The 26,910-nt window shown below is 44.7% G+C and overlaps 1 protein-coding gene across 1 annotated transcript in view; it reads left to right on the forward strand.

Annotated features, from left to right (window-relative positions):
• The window catches only part of Sv2c (synaptic vesicle glycoprotein 2C), a 189,528-nt gene that overhangs the window by 130,729 nt on the left and 31,889 nt on the right, over window positions 1–26,910 (forward strand). Inside the window, exons 5-6 of the mRNA XM_075976275.1 lie at window positions 25,193–25,326; window positions 25,795–25,884. Of these exons, the coding sequence (XP_075832390.1) occupies window positions 25,193–25,326; window positions 25,795–25,884 (224 nt within the window). The remainder of the gene's footprint in view (window positions 1–25,192; window positions 25,327–25,794; window positions 25,885–26,910) is intronic.

A 26,910-nucleotide genomic window follows, 5' to 3' on the forward strand; every position in this document is an offset into this window, starting at 1 on the left:
GGGAACTTATTGTTGCTGCTGTCAATCTACCTGGCTATGATCGTCTTATATTTACTAATTTCCACTTACTGTGGAAAGAGCCCCCCAAACCTATGAGAATGCAGTGTTTTGGAACCACCTCCTCCCTCCCTTTTTCTAGTTGTCTTGCACAGATGGTACTGGAAGAAAGAGGCACTGCATGAGAAACGAGAAAAACAACTATAGACGTTCTTCCTGTGTGAGCCACATGAATTGGGGTTCACCCCACCCCTATGTTTGATCAATATCATTAGAGTTGACTTCTGGGTCAGTGTAAGGAGGCTGGAATAAAGGAAGGAGAGATGCTTTGGGCTATACTGACATAGCACAAAACAGAAGGCTAGATGACCACGAGTAGAACTTGGTCCTTAGTAACAAAGTTGGCACAGCTTCATCTCCTGCAGCATCTCAGTGGGTGGGTTTTCTTCCTTCTTATTTCGTTTCCTTTTTTTAAAAAATTTATTTATTTATTAAATATTTCTGTCTCTTCCCCGCCACCGCCTCCCATTTCCCTCCCCCTCCCCCAATCAAGTCCCCCTCCCTCGTCAGCCCTAAGAGCAATCAGGGTTCCCTGCCCTGTGGGAAGTCCAAGGACCACCCACCTCCATCCAGGTCTAGTAAGGTGATCAGGGAAATGCAAATCAAGACAACTTTAAGATACCATCTTACACCTGTCAGAATGGCTAAAATAAAAAACACCAATGATAGCCTTTGCTGGAGAGGTTGTGGAGAAAGGGGTACACTCATCCATTGCTGGTAGGAATGCAAACTTGTGCAACCACTTCGGAAAGCAGTGTGGCGGTTTCTCAGGGAATTCGGGAACAACCTACCCCTGGACCCAGCAATTCGGTTTCCTTTTTGCAAAAGAAGAAACAAAAAAGACTTCTTGACCTGGCCCATAGAAGGGCAGTCATTAGCTTGTAGGTTAACCTCTAGCAGCTACTTCATAGGCCTTGTGCCTTAATCCCTGAAGCCTTCCCTGTCTTGACCCGCTTCAGTTCCTGCTAGCAGGTGCGTCACTGAGAGAGGGACATCTGGCAGCATGCTGATACATATTCACCCCCAATTCCTCACTCTAACTGCCCCCTGCTCCACTCCCACATCCTTGCCCCTCTCCAACTTCATGTCCTTTTAATTTAAAAAAAAGATTTATTTGTTTTATTTTGTGTGTATTAGCATTTTTCCAGTGTGTATGTTATATTCACTGTATGCATGTCTGGTTTCCTTGGTAGTCAAGAGGGTGTCAGATCCCCTGGGACTAGAAGCACAGATGGTTGGGAGCTACCATGTGGGTGCTAAGAATTGAACTTAGGTCCTCTGCAACAGCAACAAGTGCTTTTAACCACCGAGTCATCTCTCTAGTCCCCTTTTATTTTTTTTAACAATGTATCTTTTAGTTCTCTTTTATACTATATACTAATCCTCTGTTGGATTTATAGCCGGCAAAGATTTTCTTCTCCAGAATTTAATTTCTTATTGGACTGGTCTGGGCAGAGCCAGAGATGTTCCCAGCCAATGTTTTTGCTGCTGGTTCTGGAGCCAGCACTGTGCAGTGTTGGAGCACAATGCACATCTATTAGTATTTTACCCCAGGACCTTCAGATCTTGTGATCTTACTAGCAAGAATTTTTTGTCCCAGTGGCATCCATCACTTATGGACCTGACTCTTGACCTTTGATTTTGTAATACTTATTTATGTTACTTTCTGTATATGAGTGTTTTGCCTGCATGTATGTCTGCGAACTATGTGCATGCAGTGCCCTGGACAACAGAAGGGCAGAAGTGGGCGGGTCCCTTGATCCTAGAGTTCAGAGGTTATGAGATAACACATGGGTGCCGAGAAGCAAACCCAGCCTCCCTGGAAGAGCAGCCAGTGCTCTTAACCACAGGACCATCTCTCCAGCCCGCAGAGCATTCTGTTTTAAAGATGGGATGTCACTAAGTAGCCTAGACTGGCTCCAAACTCACAATTCCCCTGTCTCAGCACCCTAAGTGCTGGGATTACAGACATGAACCACCACATGCAGCTTTAAACACTTACGCTCCTGTTTTCTTTATTGAGGCCTCCAGACAACAATGTCATTCGCACCTCCACCTTACACAGGAGAAAACAAATTCAAAAGAATGAGCTAGTCCGGTTTTATCCCAGGCTTTTTCAGACCCAGGCCAGCTGGCCTTGGTGAGTTCCCGAAAGAACATCCCCATTGTCTCAGTGTGTGGGTGCACCCCTTGTGGTCCTGAGTTCCTTGCTCGTGCTCTCTCTCCTTCTGCTCCTGATTTGGACCTTGGGGTTGTAGTCTGGTGCTCCAATGTGGAACTCTGTCTCTGTCTCCTTTCATCGCCTGATGAAGGTTAATATCCAGGAGGATGACTATATGTTTGTCTTTGGGTTCACCTTCTACTGCACATACTGGCTTTGTGGGAGCCTAGGCTGTTTGGATGTTCACCTTACTAGACCTGGAAGGAGGTGGGAGGTCCTTGGACTCCCCACAGGGCAGGGAACCCGGTCTGCTCTTCAGGCTGATGAGAGAGGGGGAGTTGATTGGGGGAGGGGGAGGGATATGGGAGGCAGGGGCGGGGAAGAGACAAATCTTTAATAAATAAATAAATAAATTTATTTAAAAAAAAAAAAAGAATGAGCGGCTTGCTCAAGGGCATGAGGTACCAGGATTAGGACTGTTAGCCAGGTTAACTCCAGAGGGTTTAGGTCCTCAAAATAGTGTCCAAACTCACTGACCAAGAAATATACAGGAACAGAAAGTCAAGTTTAGCTCAGTGCATGGGAAGCTGAGGCAGGAGGATTGTGACTTTCAGGACAACTTGAACTACTTATAGAATTCTTGGCCAGCGTAAGCTGTACAATAAGACTCCATCTCAAAAAAATGGCCTTTAATACTGGCACTTGAGGGAGGAGTGTGTGTTAAAATCAAGCCTGAGCCACAAATTGTCAAATTGTCTCAAACAAGCAAACAAACAAAATTCAAATACAGCAGGAAAGGGAAGTGTCTGTTCTGACTCTCTCCTGCCGCATACACTTCCCTTAAGTGGACCCACGTGAAGCACAGGTGCACAGCGTCAGGCTACTAACTGCTGGACTCCAACCGTGGGAAGCGGCACGGGGAGGGGGGTGGTGGGTTGGGGCATGGATAAAGCTGGGACAAGCAGTGTCCTCTAATACGCAGTAAATGAGTTCCTTTCACCAAGAAGTTTCTAAATTTTGCTTTTAAGAAAGCGTCACAATGAGGTCAGCTGGTGCATCATGTCATTAAAGACGTCATAAGACAACAAATGGAGTAGCTGCAAGTCAAGACCCTTCCGTTGTGTGCACTTTTTCCAATAAGAGTTCAAGATAAGCACTCATTCTAACAGTAATTAATATATACTCCTCAATTCATAGACAAATCGGAAAAATCCTCCCTCTCACAGTATTAAAAAAATACTACCATAAAATTATTTTCAAAACTTATCACAATTATATAATGTATTTTGATATATTGCTTAATTGGCGAATGGTAATTATAATGATGGCTAGACTGATATAACTTTGATCACTAGAAAGCCTGTGGAAACAAGACACAATTCTACATAAATTTAGATAAATGTGTCAGTTGCAGAAAAATATAGAAGGTTGGGTGATAAAGTTGTTCAAACATGGGTTTTTCTGCCTATAAATGTACCTTTTTCGGTTAGATTCTGGGGGGAGGTTGTGGTGGAAATTTGAAACTCTGGGAGAAAGGGGAATTGTATAAATTTCTTTTGACTCAAGAATTAATCGCCATGGTTTTTAAGTGGCGGATGACCAGCTCAGAATGGCTGGTTTTAGGTGCCGCTGACCCATCTCCAAAAGTGGCATCATGGATTTACTTAAGGATGTTCTTCTAGCTACAAATAGAACCAGAGTTGTGGTGAAAACGCTTAGTGTCAGTTTGGAAATGTGGCATGGGGCGGGGGAGGCTTCTCCCAAATCCTTGGGACTGGACTAGCTGAGCATGAAGCTGGGCTCCATTCCCTCCGACTTGAGCCCCAATGAGCACCTGCGGCCACCCCTCAGGACAGCTTCTCAGGTAGTTCTTTCCCACATCTCCTTTCACCCCAGAAATCAGAATCCTTGCTGTGACGATTTTATCTTTGTGAAATAAATGTTTCCTCCTGACTTTACTAGCACCAAGTGAGAGTGTTTAGCTGCACCCACTGGCATAGCATAGTATGCAGCCAACTATTGCCAGGTGCTAAAAGGAGTACAAATAGCTCCACTTTCTTTTCTTCTTATGGGAAGCTTTTTGTTTTGTTTTTAAATCTTGCTGCAGGATAGTCTTGATGGCTTTTGAAAAATCTGAACTGCTCCCTTCCCAAACAGAAGGAGGTAGAAATACAGTCTCTCTTCAGCAAGGCAGAATAGGAGCATTGACGTACCCTTCTTAGTTCTGTGCTTTGAGAGAGCTTGGTGGAAGCTGTGCTCAGAGGCCCAGCTGGAGCCAATCCTAACCCCGGCAGTCCTCGGACCTTCAGTTAGCTATCCAGTAGCACTGCCCACTTGATCTCACTCCTACAGCGCTTTTGACTTCCCTGATGTGTGCGGGAAACCCCTAGTCGGAGTTCTGTGATGCAAACATTCAATGGGAAATCCTGAGGACCTGAGCTCTTAATAGACTGGGAGCCAAGATTCAGATTGCAAAACCCTCTTAACGTATGCTGAGGGCATAACTCAGTAGTGGCGCACTTGCCTAGCAAGTGTGAGAGGCTGGCTTTGATGCCTAGTGTTTGAAAGAGGGAGGAAATATTTATGAATGAAGATAACTCCCGTGACTATTGCTAAATCTCTCGTTAGTTAATTCAGTGCTAATAACTGTATCACATTCAAGATGTGCTTGTGTTTCCCTCCGGGTGATGAAATTGGGTGGATCCATTTCTTTAGTTGTCTGTCTTGCTCCACCTCGCCATGCTTGCCCGTGTTGTTTTGTTACCCGAAAGGGAAGCACCACTGTTACGGAGCGAAAGAAAATGGTGGGCAGCTCTAAGTGGGCGCAGTGACTCCAGTCCAAACCGTTTCCTGGTGCAAGTGCAACTCGGAGTGGATTTGAAATTTTTGAAGACTTTCTGCCTCCCCGTCCTTAAGTGTATTTACTTTGCCTACAGTATTTGTGTGTGTGTGTGGTTTATGCATGCGTATGTTCCACACGTCTTGTGCACATGACCAAGGAGTGCACGCCTACATGCTGGTCAGAGATTGACATCAGAATGTCTCCCTCAGTCTCTCTCCACCTCCACCCTAACCTTGTTTGGAGACTGGGTCTCTCACTGAGCTGGAGCTTGTCTTTTTAGCTAGCCTAGCTAGTCAGAAAGCCCATGGACCCTGTCTATCTCCTCCTCCAGGGCTGGGATTAGAGGTTCATGTGATGCTGTATCCAGCGTTTTTGCAGGGTGCTGGGGACCAGAACTCAGGTCTCATGTTTAGACCGGAAACACTTTCTCCATTGAGCTGTCTTCCCAGCCCACTTACACTTTTTAATACTAACTGCCAGAAAATTCTCTGTTAATCAGAGACTGGGTATTGACATTTTCCCTATTGCTCTGTCCGATAGCAATCAGAAGACTAAAATGCTAGCAATCCCGCATCCTATGATTAGAGATCACTATTAAGCCCTGGGCTAACTCCACTAAATCAAGATATAAAAACAAAACAGAACAACAACAACAAAAAAACACTGGATGTGGTAGTGCATTCCTTTAATCCTAGCACTTGGGAAGCGGAGGCAGGCAGATCTCTGTGAGTTCCAGGCCAGCATGGTCTACAGAGTAAGTTCCAGACCCTGTCTAAAAAAAATGAAAAACAGCCAGGTGGTGGTGGTGCACGCCTTTAATCCCAGCACTCAGGAGGCAGAGGCAAGTGGATCTCTATGAGTTTGAGGTCAACCTGGTCTACAAGAGCTAGTTCTAGGACACACTTCAAAGCTACAGAGAAACCCCATCTTGAAAAACCAATAAATAAATAAATAAATAAATAAATAGTAAAATTCCAGTTACATTAAAGTTTCTTTCTGCCTGTGATTAGCAAAACCACAATGCTTTTCCTGAGATATGATGATGGCTTATTCTTTCCTGTTTAGCCATTTTTCCCCAGATAGGAAATCCTGAAGTAGTCTCTGGACTGTGGTTAGAATCTTTCCAGTCACTTGCAGGCAAGGCTAATGGTGTTGAGACCATCTTTTCATGTTATTTATCTCTCATGGTTTGAAATCCTTCACCTCTGCCCCAGCATGTGAGTGCCCCCTTTCATCAACCCTAAGTACTGGAGCCATTTCAGAGTCCTGTCACATATCAGCCTGAGTTCCATGTGTGTGTGTGTGTGTGTGTGTGTGTGTGTTTAGCTGAAACCAGATAAGAGATAGAAACACAGATATGCTTGCTTGTTTATGATATGGTGCACAAAAATTCCCACTCGTAGTTTTGTATCTGCATCCATTGCTCCTGACAGTATATGCTTGGTCTTTAGATTCTTAGAAGCAAGGTGGAGCCCAGGCCTCAGAGCTGAAAGACAGGATGTGAGGCCCCCAGGCGAAGGAATTTAAGGAGACAGCAACTGGCTAAGCACACAGCCTGGGAAATTATGGTGAACCAAAGAGGAAGGGGTTTCTCTGCCTTTAATTTTTTCCCATTTAGATCCACAAAACCTAACCTACTTCGAAGGACTTCTCAGGTTTACATGTAAAAGCTATCAAGAGGAGCTTTTAAGAGCCTAAAGACTCATGGGGAGTGTCTTGTGAGTTTGGGGTCCATTCCAGTGTTGGGGGAGTGTCTTGTGAGCTGGGATGCCCCCTAGTGTTTGGTGTGTCTTGTGAGCTCAGGGTGCTTTCTAGTGTTGGGGGGATGTCTTTTGAGTTCCGAGTGCCCTCCAGTGTTGGGAGCTGTCTTGTAAGCTCAGGGTGCCCTCCAGTGTTGGGAGAGTGTCTTGTGAGCTTGGGGTGCCCTCCAGTGTTGGGGGAGTGTCTTGTGAGCTTTGGGTGCCCTCCAGTGTTGGTTGGAGCTCATCACCATTCACTGTCCCTTAAAACACCCTACAAGGACTTAATCGGTATCTTGTCTCTTGTGGTTCTTGTCTCTCACACTTAGCTTTGTGAGGAGCTTCCTCTGTTTGTTATTTCTGAATATTCTGGCCAGCTAAGTCTCTTAGGTATTTTTTAAATGACATTTGGATTTGCTTCTATGTAGACTTGAGCTCTTAGGGAAAGGAAAACAGTTTCCAGGAAATTTACTTCCCAGCATAAATCCTTTTGATTAAGTTAGTTGTCTTCCCCCATCTCTCTCTCTCTCTCTCTCTCTCTCTCTCTCTCTCTCTCTCTCTCTCTCTCTCTCTCTCTCTCTCTCTCTCTCTCTCTCTTCCTTTGTCCCCGTTTGTGACACAGTCTCATTACCAAACCCAAACTGGTCTAGAATTCACTATGACACCCAAGCTGACCTCACCACCATGCCTAGCTTGCCCAGCAGGAATCCTGCCTGTCCCCAAAGCTTTCCAGATTTGCACCCCCTCCCACCCAATGTCAAAGTGCTTATGTTTTTAGACCTTCCTAGAAACAAACACTAGCAAACCTGCTACCTCACAGAGCAGCTCCCTGCTCTTGAAAATTACATTTGAACTTCTGCCTCCCTCCACAGAATGGCTCCTAAAGCATTTCCCTTTCTTTTCTTCTCCAGTCTCATTCAGTCTGTCTGTATCAAAGCATGCCTCCTATTTGTTACTTAGGCTAGCTGTCAAACTAGGCATTTGAAATACTCAAAAGCCTTTGCCAGTTCTTATGTGCCCCAAAATTCAAGAGCCACAAGATTAAGCAAAGAAATTCCTTGCTGTTCTTGCTTATTGGTTAATCTTGTCAAATATTATCTGTCTTCACACTCCCAGCTGCTGCTGATGTGAAATATTCTCTGTAGTCATGTGCTCACATGTGGTGTGTGTGTATATGTACAATGTGTGATATATTGTGCATTGGTGTCTGGTGTGTGTATGCAGTGTGTGTCAAATCTATTGTTTTCACTGTACATGTAGTGACGTGGCATATTGTACAATGAGCATGTGTGTGCATGTATGTGTATGTTGAGTATGCATAATAAACATGTGGTATGTGTGTGGTGTCAACTATCAAATATTGAAGTATGCATTTAACATGTGTGTGGAGCCAATGTCGGTATGCCATGTTTTTTGTCAAGACAGGGTTTACCTGTGTAGCTTTGGAACCTGTTCTGTAACTCGCTCTGTAGACCAGGCTGGCCTCAAACTTACAGAGATCCGCTTAGGCATGTGCCACTACCACTCGGCTTTGTGTGTGTGTGTTCTGTTTTTATAATGTGTGTGCATACCATATGCACAATGTGTGGTGTATACTATGTGTAGGGTTGTGATTATATATTGTATATTTATAATATATATTTGTGTTGTTGTATATACTATGCCCTGTATGTATGTGAAGTATATGTGGAATGTATGGTTGTGTGGTATGTTACATATAACATATATAGTGCATATACTGAATATATAGAGTTCCTTGTATATGTATATGTGTGCAGAGTATATGTGTAGCATGTGCTGTGGATAAAATGTGTGTGTGACTGTACGGCATATGTGTAGAAGGTATATGTGTGGGTATAGTGTATATATAGTGTGTATCAGGCTTGTGTGTGCTGTGGTATGGAGTGTGGTATATGTATATTGCATGTACTATGCATATAAAATGTGTGTGTGATCTCAGGAATATGCCTGTGTGTGGTTGGTTGGAGGTAGAGCACTCACCAAACTCCCAAAGGCCAGAAGGATCAGAACAGCTTGCTTGTGCATGAAGAAACCCTGTGGAGGAATACTTCTTCACACCCTCTCCGGGTGGCTCTGGAGAAGCAGGGAAGAAACTCTTTGTATCAACTGTATCTAGAAGCTGCTGAAGTCAATTCCAATCAGAATGTCCTGGTCAGAGAGGCAATGGCTAGAACTAGCCACAACTTGGTCTGTCCTTCAGATTCGGGCGCTGTCCTGAGCAGTTGACTCGATCTGGTAGGGAGCCTGACGATGGCCAATGGGGCCTGGGAGACACTTGAGTTTTACTTTCCTCTGCTGTAAAAAGCAAAAGTCTAAGCATACTTGACGCCAACTAAAAAGGGCTAAACTCAAAGAGTTTATGATGTTTCAGGTCAGAGTAGCCTGTGAAGTGTGGCGTCCTGGTCTCGCAGCCTGGTGGGTTTGTGGGAGCGCAGGCTCACTGCTCCATTCTCCTTGCTGCTCTTCTACGCTGGGTAATTTATGTACAAACCCCACAAAGATCCCAAATGTGAGAGTAAATGGCTGTTGACAGTGTATACTTCCGTGTGACTGCCACCGAAATCAGAATGTGGAACATCCTCACTTCCCCCAAATTCTCTGACTCCCAACTCTACTCCTAAAGTATAGAACCTTTTAAGTTCTCTCATTCAATGTATTGCTTTTAAAATAATACATTCCCGTTATCAGTAATTCTTTTCTTTGATTATTAAATGGCATTCTGGTGTGTAGATAAATCACCATTTATTTCTCCATGATCCTATGAATGGACGTTCTGGTTGTTCCTTGTTTTTTTTTTTTTTTGTTTTTGTTTTTTTGTTTGTTTTTTTTTTTGTTTTTCTCTTTGGCTGGAAGCATCTGCTTTTTAGGGTCTGCTCTCTGAACACTCTCCAAAGTGTCTTCCAAAGGCTGCTCATGTGCTCATTTCACTTCAGTACCCAGGACAGGGTTTGACGAGTCATAAACCAGTGTTAAACAACTGTGGGTTCTGCGCTGTACCACCTCAGACCCCCATGTGTTGTGTAGGAGAGAACCATTCACCCCCATCCTTACCCATGCTTGGTGGGCATGCAATTGACTCTCCTGAAGTCTCAACTCACAGTTCTCTGAGGACAGATGACACGAAACAGTGGAAGTTCAGTACGGAGACTCACTGTCTCAAATCTTACTAGAGACAATCTACAAAATAGGATGCAGTAGTGTGCTCTAAACCTAGTGTCTTATGTACTTCTCTGAAACTCCGCTGAATAGACACATAAGGCCTTTGATACTTGGTGTAGGAGCAGTCCTCTGGGGCACTGGGGACAGAGGGAGCCAAAGCAGCTATGTGGCTCGTGGTAAAAAGGGACAAATGGAGATAGTATGGTTCGTTTTCTGTGGGTTTAGTTCGTGATTCTTTAATCTAAACACAAGTGGGAGGGGACTGAGGATGAAGCTGGGGAACAGGGTTTCTACTGTTGTGAAGAGGCACTGTGACCACAGCAATTCTTACAAAGGAAAATTGTTGAAATAAGAGCAGCGGGCTGCGTCCCCGGCACCCGGCCGCCCGCACGGCTAGCTTTACCCGAAATAATTACACGGAAACTGTTTTCTTTTAAACACCGCTTGGCCCATTATATCTAGCCTTTTCTCGGCTAACTCTCGCACCTGGACTAGCCCATTTCTTATAATCTGTGTAGCCCACGAGCTGGCTTACCAGGAATGATCTTAACCTGTGTCTGCCTGGAGTGGGAGAATCATGGCGACTCCTTACTCAGCTTCTCTCTCCCAGCATTCTGTTCTGTTTACTCCTCCCACCTATGTTTTAATCTATGAGGGCCAAGCAGTTTCTTTATTGCTTAACCAATGAAATCAACAGATTGATATATGACACTCCCACACCACTTCCCCTTTTTCTGTTTAAACAAAAAAAGGAAGGCTTTAACTTTAACATAGTAAAATTACATATAGCAAAACAGTTATCAAGCAAAAATTACAGTTACAATATTTATATCTATTTTATCTTTTGTCATAACTAAGGAAAACTATAACTGTCTATTCATTCTTCAACTCCATCAAAGACTCCAGAAGGAGAAAATATTTAACTGGGGCTGGCTTACAGTTCAGAGGTTTAGTCCGTTATCTTCGTATCTGGTAGCATGACAGACACGGTACTGGAGAAGGAGCTGAGAGTTCTACAGCTCGGCAGGCAGCAGGCAGGAAGAGAAGGAAACACTTCCTCTAACAAAGCCACACCTACTCCAACAAGGCCACACATCCTGATATTGCCACCCACTGTGGGCCTATGAGGTCATTTTTATTCAAACCACCCCATTCCAGTTCCTGGCCCCCATAAGCTTTTAGCCATAACATAATGCAAAATGCATTTGCTCCAACTTTGAAAGTTCCCATAGTCTATAACAGTCTCAACTCTGTAAAAGTCCAAAGTCTCTCCTGAGACTCATACAATCTCTTAACTGTAATCTCCTGTAAAATCAAAATGAAGAAGCAGATCACATACTTCCAACATACAGTGAAGCAGAATATCCATTACCATTCCAAAGAGGTGGAACATGAGGAAATACTGCACCAAAGAAAGACGGAAAACAGGGTGTGCAAAGTCCAAACTCTGCAACTCCATGTCTGATGTCACAGTGCTATGCAGATTCCCCAGCTCCTGGCAGCTTTGTTGACTACACACTCAGCTCTTTTGGGTTGGTTCCACTCCCTTTTAGTAGCTCTCCCTGGCATGCCTCCCACCGCTCTGGCATCTCCAACATCTTGGGGTCTCCAGCACAATCCAGGCTTCCTTCACCATCACAGTTCCACTAGGTGGTCTCTCTAGGCCTCCAGGCAGAAACATTCCTGTCACCTGCCTGGCCTCAGCAGCTTTCCTTAGTCTTTGGGGGAGAGTTCACAATCCCTTTCTTGTATCCTTGACTCTAAAGCCAGAATCAGATGGCTGAAGCTGCTAAGTTCTGCTGCTTGCTGGGGCTCAAACATGGCCTCCTTTGTTAAATTACATCTTCATTGCTTTCTGTTTCCAGTGGTTTCATTCACCCCTGAAACTTAGCTGTCCTGATACTTGATATGTAGCCCAGGCTGGCTTCAAACTTAGAGATTCTTCTGAGTTATGGTTAGCAGATTTAATAAGTATAGGATGCTTGGTTAAATTTGAATTTCAGATAACTTTTTTTAGTATAAGCCTATCCCAAATACTACATGTCAAATACTCATGCCTCCTCTCACCACATTAAAAAAAATAGGGGCTAGAGAGTTGTCTCCATAGTTAAAAGCACACACTGCCCCTGCTCTTGCAGTGAAGCTGAGTTTGGTTTCAAGCGCCCATATCAAGAAGCTCACAAGTATCTGTAACTCCAGCTCCAGGGGATCTGACGCCTTTGTGGGTATCTGCACTCAAGTGCACAGATATACAGAAAGGGGAGAGCGAGGGAGCTTTAATTATTTCTTTTAATTTAAACAATGTCCTGGATTTTATCTCCCCACCATCTAAGGATTGTTGGAGTATGGAACAAAGTGACATGAGGGTGTCTAGAACATGATGGGTGTACTATCAATACTCTTACGAGCCTGTCTGCTCCACCCATGTCTTTGGCCAGGTTTCTGCTTCTTTCCCAAAACCATGATCAGTCTGCAAAGAAAGGAGCGCACACATACTGGGAATTAGCATTCCAGCCAACGCTGGCTTCAGTCTCCCCTGCCAGGGAACCAGTCTGCCTGTGCCACTGGGGTGCTTTCTCACTGCAGGCTCCCCGAGTTATTAGATCATCCCTCATAAACAGCAGCCAGTGATGCCGAATGAACGATGGCTGCATTAATATCCCAGACTAAGTCACTCTGGGTCTGATTTTTCTGGCGCCGTAGCCCTAGAAAACCATTCCTCAGGATGCACCAAGACCAATCATTTCCACAGTCAGTTGCAGCCAGGAACGTATTAGAGGGCCAAGATTAATGGCTCCCATAGTCAACCTTTCCAGAGAGCAGAGATGAAATTCTATTCTGGGTGGATGCCGACATCCTGAAACCAAAGGAAGAGGGGTGGAAAGAATAGAAAGAGTGCTTGAATGTCTACTGCAAAGTCGTAAATCAGGGATAGGCAAAGTGAATCTGTCTCTGCCAGCCATTTACTTGATTTAGGCTACTACGGTTTTACTTCAGACAGTCTAAAAAAAAGCATGCTGCACCTTGGAGTTCAGTCCTGACTTCCTGACTTGTGAATTCTTTATTTTTCTAAAAGGAAGGCTAATACATGCTTGAGGAAGTATTAATTATGTCCATGACAAAATAAATCCATCAATCCATAGGGAGTCCATTTTCTACAGAGACCGCACACTGAGATAGGATGAGCTTTGGACCGGCTCAGGTGAGGAGGTGAGGACAAGGGAACAGCTTCCAGTCGCCAGCAACTGGGAAACCTCCTCTCCTCTGGTTAGTCCTTTTAGTAAGTTTTCACTGGCCACATACAAGTTATCCAACTTCTAAAATTTTGCACGTTTGAGAAAAGGTTTCTTTGGAACAAAGTTACAACAAACACAAGTGTCACAGCCACATTTGTGGTGTGCCTCACTGGGCTGTGTGTGCATTGATGTGCAAATGGGTATCATGCGATGGTTTTGTGGCTGTCTTGGAGCGCCGCACAGAAAGGTATTCATATCCTTTAAATCCCTGTTAGTTTAAAAAGTCACACTATCCCACCTTTGTATGGGCTGCTGATGACCCCTGCCAGCCTTCAGGGCGTGAGGACGTGTGCTAGCAGAGGCAGGCAATGGGTCTTGGTTTCAGGGCGTGAGGAAGTGTACTAGCAGAGGCAGGCAATGGGTCTTGGTTTCAGGGCGTGAGGAAGTGTGCTAGCAGAGGCAGGCAATGGGTCTTGGTTTCAGGGCGTGAGCAAGTGTGCTAGCAGAGGCAGGCAATGGGTCTTGGTATCAGGGCGTGAGGAAGTGTACTAGCAGAGGCAGGCAATGGGTCTTGGTTTCAGGGCGTGAGGAAGTGTGCTAGCAGAGGCAGGCAATGGGTCTTGGTTTCAGGGCGTGAGCAAGTGTGCTAGCAGAGGCAGGCAATGGGTCTTGGTTTCAGGGCGTGAGCAAGTGTGCTAGCAGAGGCAGGCAATGGGTCTTGGTTTCAGGGCGTGAGCAAGTGTGCTAGCAGAGGCAGGCAATGGGTCTTGGTTTCAGGGCGTGAGGAAGTGTGCTAGCAGAGGCAGGCGATGGGTCTTGGTTTCAGGGCGTGAGGAAGTGTGCTAGCAGAGGCAGGCAATGGGTCTTGGTCTCACCACAGGTTTGCTTTTCCATTTCAGGTGATTGGCTGTCTGTGCTGGTGAACCAGACTTCCCGCAGAAAACAGATAGAATTTAGCACAACAAATGGGAAAAACCCAGTCAGGATGTAGGAGATATAAATAGCATTAACAATGGATATTGATATTGGATAGTCATAGACTCTATGGAGCTACAGAGCAAACATTCTTTTTGATCCCTCATAGAACAATTTTAAATTGGACCACATGCTCTGTTATAAAGCAGGTTCCAAATATTTTAAAACCTATCAAGCATGTTTTCTTATCACCTTGAAATTAAATTAGAAATAAAGTAAGAAAAATTATGGGGTTGGAAAAGAAGAAGTATAATAGACCTGTTGCCAAATCAATTGCTTTTGAGGCTGGAGAGGTAGCTCAAGTGGTACAGGGCTTGCTTTGCTAGCCTGCGAAGCTGAGTTTGACCAGTGCAAACTCGTGTAGAGCCCAGCTATGTTGGTTTACACTCATATTCCAGCATTGTGGAGGTATAGACAGGCAGACCCCTGGGACTCAACGGCCAACCAATGTGTGTCTCTGCCTCTCTCTCTCTCTCTCTCTCTCTCTCTCTCTCTCTCTCTCTCTCTCTCTCTCTCTCTCTCCCTCTCTCTCTCTCTGTCACTCTCTCCATTTATATAATACATTATATATTATATGAATATATTACACATACACATACAACAGATGGCTTCTAAGGAACCACACCTGAGGTTGACCTCTATTCTACAAACCCACACACATTTGCACACACATGCACACATGCACGCACACACATGCACACACACACATATGCAAATCAATTGGAATGGTCTAGACAAACTCTGATTTTAAAAGAACCCAGTATTGAATTCTTCATTATTTAAAGAAGAATTTGTTGAGTTACTAATACCATACTAAGGATAAATAAGGCATGGGGCTTCTCCTCAAGGAACAGACACCAGATAGATTCTTGGTGACTTTCAGTGTGGCTTTCTTCTATGTCAGGTACCTGCTAAGGGCTGTGGAAATATATAGACCACCCAAGCTACTGAGTAGGAGGAGACTTCTTACAGTACACCAGGAAGAATTCACAGAGGCTCTGCCTACTTGGCTAATAGAAGACTGAAGTGTAGGAGTATTTCCAGGTCACCCGGAAGGGAAGATTGGCCTAGATATCACTTGAGAAGTACATGACCGTTCTCCTAGGCACTGGACCACAGATCAGAACCTGTGTGGGCATGCTGGATGTGACGGTACACACCTGTTATCCCAGCCCTTAGAAGGCTGAGGCAGGATGGTGAGTCTGAAAGCCAGTGTGGATTACTTAGCCAGACCTTGTTAAGTCAAACCAAAACAAACAGAAGATATGGTGCCAGTGGGTTGGCACAAAAATTCAGCAAAGGGTTTGGAGGAGCTTGTTTGAGAAGACAGGAGGGATAGAAAGGGCCAGCTCTTTGAGACTGTGTAAACTCACCCTAAAAGATTTTAAGTTAAAGAGGCAAATATTCTGTTTTTAAAAAAGAGGTTTATTTGTATTTTTACATGTATGAGGGTTTTGTCTGCAAATGTGCGTACCACATGGGTGTGTGTGGTTCCTGAAGAGGCCAGAAGGGGGTATCAGATCTCCTAGAACTGGAGTTACAGATGGTTATGAGCTGTCATGCTAGGAAATGAACCCAGGTCCTGTGCAAAAGTATCCAGTGTTCTTAACCACTGAGCCATCTCTCCAGCCCCTGTCATCTGAGTTTTATTACCCAGAATGCTCTTGATTATATAGTAAAGCTAGAACAAGCCAACTAGAAGTTGTGAGCTCCATTAGAGAGAAGCAGCATTCAATTTACTTAATGGCAGGAGCTTGGTCAGTCCTAAGAAGTGGAAGGCAGAGGAATGGGACTCAGAGGTCCCTTTCCACGTTAGGTGTTAACCTCAGCCGAGGACCATGAACTGATCCAGGGCACAAGGTCTCAGAGCAATAACCATGATATGCATAAGTAAATACGCCATCAGCAGGCACAGCCATGCAGATCTAGGCCAACTGTGTCTTTGTCTATTAAAGTGGTCCAGGCAAGATATGAGTAGGGATGGAGATAAAGGAACGTGTTTTAGAGAAATGCAGAAAATTGCATTGTTCAGTAGTTGACACCACCAGGAGGGGAAGGAATGGAGGCTACCACCACAGTTCTGGTTGGCAAGGCAAGTCACTTATTCTCGGCACTTAGATCGATTATAAGTCTCAGCATTAACTTCTCTCCAGAGCAAAAAGCAACTTCTTTGGCCGAGATTGAGAGCAGCAGTAATCTATGGGTACGAACATGCATACTTAGAAACAGTCTGATAATAAATATGTCTACTTAGCAAAGCAACAGTAATAGGTCTCCTTGTTGTTGGTTGTTTTTTCTCTTTTTATTCTTTTGGCTCTTTGGGGCGGGGGCTGCCACCCATCTCCCAAATAAATCAAACACAGAGGCTTATTCTTTCTTATAAATGCCCAGCCTTAGCTTGGCTTGTTTCTAACCAGCTTTCTTAAATTATCCCTTCTACCATTTGCCTCTGGACGGTTTTCTTTCCTTACTTCTGTAATCTGGCTTTCACTCTTACTCAGTGGCTGGATGGGTGGCTGGGTGGCTGACCCCTGGTGTCCTCCTTTTCTCCTTTTCTAATTCCTTGATCTCTTTTTCTCTCTTTTTTCTCTTCTGTTTATTCTTTCTGCCGGTCGTCCCCTCCTATTCTTTCTCCTGCCTTGCTATTGGCTGTTGAGCTCTTTGTTAGATGAATCAGGTGTTTTAGGCAGGCAAAGTAACACAGCATCACAGAGTTAAACAAATTCAACAGAAAAGAATGCAACACATTTTTGCATCATGAAAACAAATATTCCACGGCATACACAAAGGCAACATACCTTAAAATAATATTCTACAACATACCCCTACCCCCATCTCTGGGGTCTGTAACCTCCTGGACCATGGGCTTTTGACCAGTTTACAATACCAGGCTTGTGCTGTTTCCTGCCAAGCATGCTTCAAAGACAATTAGAAAGTAGCTGGTGACCCCCATAACATCCATGCCACAATTCTACCAGTGAGCACACCTTGCTCTGCAGGGCAGTATTGTGATGCTCAGAGTTCAACACTGGGTAAACACATTGATGATCTTCCTCCCAGGTTGCCTACATAGCACTTCTTAGACCCAGCACTGCAAAAGCTATCCAGCAGGGAGGAAGTTTTTAGGTCAGTTCCAACTTTAACTGTTCTTTTAATTTTTTTCATTTTATTTAATTTTTTATTGGGTATGTATATTTTGTCTTGCATGTATTCTATGCACCACATGATTGCAGTGCCTGAGGAGACCAGAAGAGGGCATGAGAGTGCCTGGGACTGGAATTAACAGATGATTGTAAGCATCCATGTGACATCCTGTATAACAGCACCTAGTACTCCATTAAGTCATTTCTCCAGACCCACCCCTCCCCGCCCCCAGGTTGATTTCTTTATGTCCTACAGCCAAAGTCTGCTGTGTTTGGGATTTCTGGGGCCTTCCTGACCAGAAGCTCCTGAGAAATTGCCCCATTCCCCATACCCCATACTGAGATTTTGTTTAATTTGGATCAGGTGCAGTGCCCCATGCTTTTCATCCCAGTACAAGTGAGACCGAAGCGGATGGATCTCTGTGAATTCGAAGCCAGCCTGAGATACATAATGAAAACCAATAATAATAGTAATAACTCTTGTCTTCTGGGCATCCTCCCTTTTTTTAATTGTATTTTTTAATGATCTTACAGAGTGCATTCCATACAGGTTTCTCATACATCCTTAGCTTTGGTTAAATCACCCCCATCTCTCCTCTCTTGTGTCCCCCAAGACTAAAAGGTCAATGAAAACAGTTTTCTTTCATATACAGACACAGGGTTGTCTCTGGCGCTTTCTCGTGTTTCTCAGTGTTCACGTCGATCACAACCAGAATCCATGCCATTTCTCGAGAAAATGCCAACGCTGAATAACGGCACAGTTATGATGCCAACTTTCCTTTCCCCTCCTCCCAGAGCCAGAGCCACTCAAATGCCAAAGGCTTGCAACAGTGGTTTGTTTTCCTATTTTTAAGTGAGAAGCGACAGAAGGTTATGTAAAGTTTACAAATTAAAGAAATAATGTCAGAAGAGAACATGCTCATGAGCAGCTTCCTGCCTTGAGTAACTACCCAAAGCAACTTAGTGCATTTACAGCCCACGGCTTTTCTAGACCAGATGATATGTTTTATGTCCATATAAAAATGAAACCGTTGTTCATTCACACTGTTGTGGGGACGTTTCTCTCTTTCCACTTGGACATTTTCCATGTTACATCAGAAAGATCTGCCTCGTTTTTGCCCAGTACCCACATGGTTTGTATCGGATGGCTACACCGTAGGTTATCTCCCTGCTTGCCCACCAGCGTCTTCATTTATTTATCTGTTCATCTTTATTTGGTTTTGCTACAAATGAGAGATGAACAGCATTGCAGGACCGTCCAGCTGCAAGTTGTTAAACCTTAGCATCCCTGATGGTACCGGCTGCCTGAAAACCCGAGTTGCTAGCCAGACATTCATATTTCATGCTGATTATATAGTTTTTCTGTTTTAAGTCAGTGACATGTCAAGGGTATGAATTTTTTATTTCTGTAGCAATAATATCAGAAACTCACCTGATCATTGTTCCACACAGACACACACATTTTTTCTCACTGGAGAAAATTAACTTGGTGCCGCTTTAATAGAGACTTTTAGCTGCTCCGTGCCTTGAGAGAATACCAAGATAAAAATACATAGATGATTTACTTGATGTCCTGTACAATACTGAAGGTTTTTCTTTTTAGTACATTGGATCTGAGTCTTGAACCTGAAATCTCCCTTCTTGACAAAGATAGATTTGTTGATAATATCACATAACTGGTGACCAGAAAAGAGGTCAGTGAAGTAGATACCAAGATACCAGAGTTTCCAGAATAAAGCCTAGAAAAGAATGTGGGATCCAGGGTCCTGTGTGTGTGTGTCACATGCTTTGCCTGTATTCCTTGAACAACAGGCAGCTGAGGAGGCAGCCACAGGGCCCTGCAGCAGCAGCAGGCAGAAGCTGACAAGAGCCTGGATTATTATGCAGGAGGCATCTCGCTTTCATTAGTGCCACACTGATTAAAGCCAGGCTATAACAGCCTTCCATAACACCTTAATTGAGGTCTTCCCTTGCATGGAATTTACATTATCTGTAGATATATCCCACAGGGTGACATCTTAATGGGTACTTAGCAAACTCCAAAGGACGATTAGAAACATCAACTTTGCAAAATCATTTTTTAAGACACACAAAATAGAGAGCGTGGTGCCAACATAAGGATTCATTTGAAAGAATCGATTTTACTAAGTGCAGGCATGCTCGAACGCACGAGCCGCTCTCCCAGCGGAGTGGGGTTTGACTCCACTGCCCTCGTCTTCGCCCTCCTTTGAGATCGCAGTGTAGGGTTCTATAGGGAGCTGGAATTCAGATTTAAGCTTCCTTGAAATGGTACTCAGGAGAGCTGAGGACTCAAAGATGAGCAGCAATGGTGCTCAGGGGTCCAGTCCTTCGTTCTCTTTTTTCTAGTCTTCAAGGCAGCCGCAAGGTCATTTCTCAAGGCCTCTGTGGTGCCTGCCTTCCTCTCGGGCCCCAGGGTATTTCTATGAATCTTTGACTCAAACAGGCAAGTCATGGGAGGAGGGGTGGCCATTTCCTTTGCCAGGACTCCTCCTACTGCTCCAGAACACGCCCTCCTAAGTCAATCAGTTATAAAATAATAGATAAAGGACAATCAGTCTTGGATGGCCTTGCCTACTTCCTAAGTACAGACTTTAATTCTCTCTCACTTTGACATTAGAAACTCCCAAATTTGCTTTGTGCTGAGTTCAGAATGAGGAAAGAAATTTGGCCAGAGCTCTTGCAAAAACATTCCTCATGAGAAGAGACAACTCCATCCATCCCGTCTGTGTGCTCTGCTTTCTTCCTAATCTGGTCCAGCAGGAGTCATGTGTCATCGTGTTTCCTACCAAATCTGCCTCTTCCTCAGGATTCTGCCTTCCCTGGAGCAAGAGCTCAGGCTCATAATCTCCATGGCACATGAGGTGACTGACTGTGCCATATGTGGTGACCAGCACACGTAGGCACCATGTCTAAGTGTGAAAAGGAAACCAAGAGATCACTAGATCTTAGGAAAAAAATCAATTCAAATCATGATGACACTTCATTAGGTATCTATCAGAAAAATAAAGGTGTCTTTAACAGGCAAACAGTGGTGGGAAGGTTTGCATCAGCCAGAGAGCTGCAGCACACCATGCCTGGCAATGCAGACAGTGCAGCCACTGCGGAGAGAAAGCCAATGTGTTGCTGTAAAATTAACCAGATACTTGGGGGTAGTGAGGTGACTGGGCAATAAAGCCGCTTACTTCTGAGCCTAATGACCTGAGCTCAGTTCCCAGAGCCCACGAGTTAGAGGGAGAGTGGAAGCGATTGCTCACAGGCACACACACAATCAATAAACAAATATAAAATATAATTAAAAATTACAAATAAATCCAACCAGAAACTTAACATATGATTCAAGTGTTTAACCTTATATATTCAAAACCAAAACTTTAACAGGCACAAAAAAATGTTTATAGCAGCTTTATTAATAAATTGAGTATAGTAAATTAATATAGGGTATAAATAATAAATTAGTACCCCAAATTGGGAACCATCCAACATTCTATAACCCACTAACATGTGACAATTTGTATGCATCCCCATTGCATCATATGAAGTATAAAAGCCACATTCTCAAAGTTACATACAGCCTAGTGTGGTCATGTGTGCCTATAATCACAGCCCATGGGAGACTGAGGCAGGGTTGTGGATTCAAGGCCAGTCATCAAGACCCTACCTCAAAAAACAAACAGCTAATCTGTAGTATGACTGCATTAGCACAGTGCTCTGAAGAGACAAAACCATCAGGGCAGAAGAGACAAAGAGAGCAATGGTCACCAGGATCCTAGATGGAGGGAGATGACCCCCGCCAAAGGATAGGCAACACCAGGGAGATCTGGGGGTGAAGAACACTCTTGCCAAGTTCATGGACATATATAAATACATTGTGCTCTATCTACATTGACAAAATAAGTCAAAGTTGACTTGCTGTTTAGTGGGAATTCAGAGGAAAAGAGAGAAAGGAGGGAGGAAGCATGGGAAGAAGAAACAAGAGAGAGAGAGAGAGAGAGAGAGAGAGAGAGAGAGAGAGAGAGAGAGAGAGAAGGAAGGAAGGAAGGAAGGAAGGAAGGAAGGAAGGAAGGAAAGAAGAGACAGAGAGCATCCGAGTACTCATCAACTTGCAATGATTTTTCACATGTCATGCACACACATACACAGAGCTAACCTGGGACGAGGGGAACTGGGTGGGTATTTGGTGAGTAGGGTTCCTATTTTCTTGGCGTGAAGTGGGCTAGTTAATAAGCATGGAGATGAATGCAGAAACGTGGCTGTGCTGGCAACAGCAAGTGCCCATGCAGACAATAAAGTGGCCTAAACCACAGAGTAAGTTTAGTGCTTCAGCTCCTCTGAGGAGATGACCCTGACCTGAGCTCTAGAAGGGATGGAGGAGGCAGTCATCAGGCAGAACATCCTGGCAGAGCCTTCCAGATAGGGAAAATATCAATGCGAGGACAAGATTACTACGGAGACAAAAATAAAACAACTCACCTCATACACAGAAGCACCTTTCAAATGCACAGTTGGGATTCTGGAGAAAAGCCAGTGGGCTGGACTAAGTGAGCAAGGAAAACAGCCGAATAAGGTGGGCTCAGCTAGGAGCAGGGATCAGTTCAGACAGGACATAGAGCCATGGTGACATTGGGTTGCCATTGCATGCCACGCATACATCAAGCTGTGGGAGACAGCAAGGTGCTCTCGCCTGTATTTTAAAGCATAGCTCATTGCGGGTGTGGGAGCCGTCATGGCCTGGATATGAAATGGCCCCATAGGCCCATGCATCTGAATGCTTGGTCCAGGCCTGGTGGTGCTGTTTCAGGAGACTTTTAGGAGGTAGGGCCTCACCGAAGGATGTGTCTTGCTGGAGCCAGGCCTCAGGGGTTACAGTCTGGACTGGTTCCCACCTAGGTTTCCTGTCTACTTCCAGACTGCAGCGACAGTAGAACCAAAGGTCTTGTGAGGCCGTAGCCCAAGTCACTCCCTACCCTAATGACCTATTTCTCCAACCACGAGTCCAAATAATCCCCCTTCCCTTTAGTTGGTCTGTTTGTCACAGCTGTGAGACAGGTGTGTAACTAAGACACTGACCCATGGGAGTTCAGGAGAGCAGACACAATTTTCCAACTTAACACAGTATGCCTTGTTCCCTTTGCCACTACAATGAACATTGACTGTGGACGACATCAATGTATTTTTTACACATCTGGTGGTCAGACGTTTGAATTTGCTAATGGAGCCTCTGCAGCCTCTTTCTGACAGTTCTGGGAGACAATTGTAGTCATTGAGATCCCCAGCTTCTGCTGGTCTCCCGTAGGCCTTGGCTGGTGGCTCCGTCCTACATATTCGAAGCCAGCAGTGCAGCACCTTCAGATCTCTCGGCCCTCTGGTCTCTGCTTCCCTTGTATCTTCTACTCTCTTTGTCTCACTCTGTGTTTTTGTTATTTGTTTGTTTTGTTTTGTTTTTGTCAACTTGACACAAGTTAGAGTCATCTGAGAAGAGGAAGCCTCAACTAAGAAAATGCCTCCTGATTGGACTGCAAGGGAGACTGTAGGGCATTTTCTTTACTAATGATTCATTTGAGATGGCGCAGTTCACGATGGGCAGTGCCACTCCTGGGCCGGTAGTTCTGGATTGTGTAAGACGGCAGGCTAAGCCAGCCCTGGAGAGCAAGCCAATAAGCCGTGGTCCTCCATGGTCTCTGCTTCAGTTCCTGCCTCCAGGTTCCTGCTTGAGTTCCCTTCCTGATAGACTGTGAGCTCTGAAAACAAATAAACCCTTTATTTCCCAAGTTGCTGTTGGTCGTGATGTTTATCACAGTAATAGAATCAAAACTTGAACGCTCTGTCTCCCCTGCCTGTCTGTCTGTCTTTCTAAGGGAGCTTACATTTACCTTTAGTCCCGCTCTACTGTACTGGACAGCTTCTTTCTCTCGGGATCCTTGACTTAGGAACACTCATGACTCCCTTTGCCTGTAACATCTGCATTCTCGGGTTCTGGAGGTCAGCGCGAGAAGCTCTGATGGGGGGTGAAGTCGTTTTTCTGTCTATCACAGAAGTGCTCTGCTCCACCCACTATAGTGACATAGTTAAGTCCCTTTGACCTGTTTTCCATTGAAAGGGTCACCTTGTGAGCTCTCATTTTGAACTGTGACACCAGAGCCCTCCATCTCTTGTCTTTGTTCTTCCTCCCTCTATTCTGTGGAAAGTGTTATACCTGAAATTTAACTCGGTCACTGAAGGGTTTTTTCCCAGTGTTGAGAATAATAAGGTTTAGAGATCTTTAAAGAGAGTCTTTATATGAAGCTCTGAGATCATGCGAAATGTGCACATTAGAGTCCCTTTGTTCTGTCCTAGAGTTTCTTCTGCATTTTGGATATGTGAGACTTTTGAATATAGGTTATATGAGATGTTGAAAGTAATCGTGCTTCCTGAAAGCTAATGGTATAATTAACTCAGCAACCCACATAGTCTCCCATCTTAAATTATTGGAGCAAAACTAATGTTGCATGCCACTAGTGTTGATTGCCCTTGTCAACAGCACAGTGGACCAGTTGTTATCTGCATAAATGTGAGTGTACAATTCACGATTCAATCCCATCTTGAATCTTAGCAGAAAAGATTTTGTGACTTTAGCTTGTAGCTTTGGAGATTATGTCACTTCCAGTATCTCCCAGGATTCCCACAAAAGGCAAACATACAGCTCTCCTGGGGAGGGGACAAAGCCTACCTCACTTTTGTTCACAGAAGCCTTATACTCTCCAAGCTATGCTGGAGATTGGTGTTCTGTCTCCCACAGTTCCTCTGTCCCTCTGTAAGCCCTGCTCTGGCTTCCATTACATTTGATGCACTTTGTTCTGTCTTATTTGGAACCCTGTTGGAGATCTACTTTCAGTATTCATGCAAACAGCTGTTCCTGAAGAAATTTTTATTTATCCTATCTAGCCCATGTGAGTAGTCTCATTATATTGTATTAGAACTTCCATCTTTATAATCCCAACATTTAAACTGGCTGCTTTAAAGTTGATATTTACCTTGCTATTCTCTATGATGTCTATGAGTAAAGAAACAAGTCCTTGTTTCTGATAAGGGCACTGTAAAGTCAGCTTTTCCCCCAAATGACCATTAAAAGTGTTATCATGAAAGGACTGTTAGCAGAGCTTTAGGGGCTGAAAGAGACTAGCAGGACATGCTAGAGTCCTGAAGTCCCCAAGCCCAAAGGCCAGCAGTGGGAGGGCTGGCTGTGACCAGCTGAGGACACCAAAGTAGGCCACTCTTCTGCCTGGCCAGGGGAGGGGGAAGGAGAACAAGGAAAAGATGCCCAACTCAGACCTAGTTGGGAATCCAGTGTGGTAACAGATGCATATAATCACAGTGGTCAGGAGGCCGAGACACAAAGATTATGAGTTCAAGGCCAGCCTGTGCTACCCAGAGAAGCTTATGTGAATTCCACCCCCGAACCTGGTTGGGAATTGGATGATGAAGTCCACAGCAGGTCATTTCCTGATAGACAGATGGGAAAGGATGGATTATGGTCTGGAAGAGTAAAGAGAAGACACCCAGCGTGGTAGCCTGTTGAAAAACATGTTCTCCCACATTGGCCTTTAAGGTTTAATTATAATAACCCTACATGTACCCCCACCTTAGATCTTGATTCTTTTGATTTTGGGCACATTCATCCAAAGCACTGTCTTGGGGGAGGGCAGTCTTAAATTGAGCCCACCACTGTAACTGATTCGTAGATCAGCTCACCCCTCTGTGGACAGTAGAACTTGACCGACGAATCCCCGAGGGCCCCACATGGTGCTTGCCCAGCTGCAGTGTACAGGGGCTCTCTCTCTGACTCCTCTGTCCCTTTCCAGGATGGAGCTTCAGCATGGGCTCAGCCTACCAGTTCCACAGCTGGCGGGTCTTCGTCATCGTCTGCGCACTCCCGTGCGTCTCCTCTGTGGTGGCCCTCACCTTCATGCCGGAAAGCCCTCGCTTCTTGCTGGAGGTAATGCCTGTTGACACAGAATCACGAGTGATCCCTGCACACTGGCAAGGCTTCTTTACCGTTTCGAGGGAAGTATGTCTGCCTCTTCGAGAGGTGCATTCTCCCTTCCTGCCACAGGGTTTTGCAGGGTTTGATTTCATGGAAACATGCTCTAAGCGAAGAGGGCTCACAGCCAAAACCACGCATGCGCTTCCCTCAGCAAGCGGCTTTCACTCCATGAGGGGGCTATTGCTCACTGTTTAATAAAGGAAGCGTTATTGTAGTAAGCGCTATTTCTAGCTGAAGGCACATTCTTTGAACAGCTGTTCTATAGTGGTATCCTTGGCCTGCGTGCTTCAGTGGAGAAGAGTTAAACACATTTGCATAGTGGCCTTCCGTGTGCTCTGAAAACTCAAGGGTGGTTGATGACTGAAGGGCAAGGGGTCCTAATGCCTGGCTCCTAGGCCTGACTGCCTGTGTGTTTCTTAGGTGGGAAAACATGATGAAGCCTGGATGATTCTGAAGCTCATTCACGATACCAACATGAGAGCCCGGGGCCAGCCAGAGAAGGTCTTCACGGTGAGTGTGCTTCTCGGAGAATCCTTGAGTTTCAGGCATGGTTTCCGTAAGGGGCCAGACAATGCAATGACGTTCTTTGAACGTTCAATAACGTTGTTTTAAATCAATATAGAGTAATATGAACTTTAGAAGATGATCTTTTTTTTTCAGTCCTGGGGCTTGAATCTCTTCTCGCCATGTCTTTCCTGTAGGTGCTGTTTTCCATGGCTTTGTGTTCAGGTGACTTGTGGCGTGTGTGTATCTGTATGTGTGATTGTATGGTGTATGCGCGTTGTGTGTGCCTACCTAAGGGTGCACAGAGGCCACTGGGCATTCTGTTCTACTACTCTGCTTCCTGGCTTTATTCCCTTGAGAAAACAAGCCCAAAAATTCTTTTATTCAGCCACCACAACACAGGCACAGCCCAACTTAGGAGTGCTGAAGATTTGAACTCAGGCCCTCATGTGCTGAGCAGCAAGCCCAACTCTCTGACCTATGAGCCATCCCCCAGGCCTCAGCTGGCATCTCTTAAAACTCTGACTACTCTCTTTGGCTGGACTCAGCTGCTCCCTGCATCTCTGACTCCTGTTACACAGATCTTCCAAGATCCAGATACATGAATCGAAGAGCTCTGTGGACATCCTCTGTGTCCAATGGTCCTTCAAAAGCTACCTTCTCAGTCAGAATTTCCCGTTCTGAAAGTCCTCAACCTCTTCCTTATCCTAAAGGCCACCAGCAAGTACTACCAGCCCTGCCCGAACTTAACTGCAAACCATCTTATTTAAATTATGAGATATTGGCTCTCATGCAACAAATAAAATATATTTCAAATAATTATGAAAAAACAGATATTGATGACTGGAAAAATGGAAACTCTCAAAAGCTAAGCAGCCAATGATTTTTTTTAAAAAAGAACTAAAAACTCTAAAGTAGGCATTGTTTGTATGCTGTTGTATACCCAGCACTTAAAAGCCTCAGACAGCAGGATCTCAAGTTTAAGATTCGCCTGGGCAACATAGTAAGATACTGTCTCCAAAAGAAAACCAA

Source organism: Microtus pennsylvanicus, chromosome 6 (assembly GCF_037038515.1).
Source record: "Microtus pennsylvanicus isolate mMicPen1 chromosome 6, mMicPen1.hap1, whole genome shotgun sequence".
NCBI classification, from domain to species: domain Eukaryota; kingdom Metazoa; phylum Chordata; class Mammalia; order Rodentia; family Cricetidae; genus Microtus; species Microtus pennsylvanicus.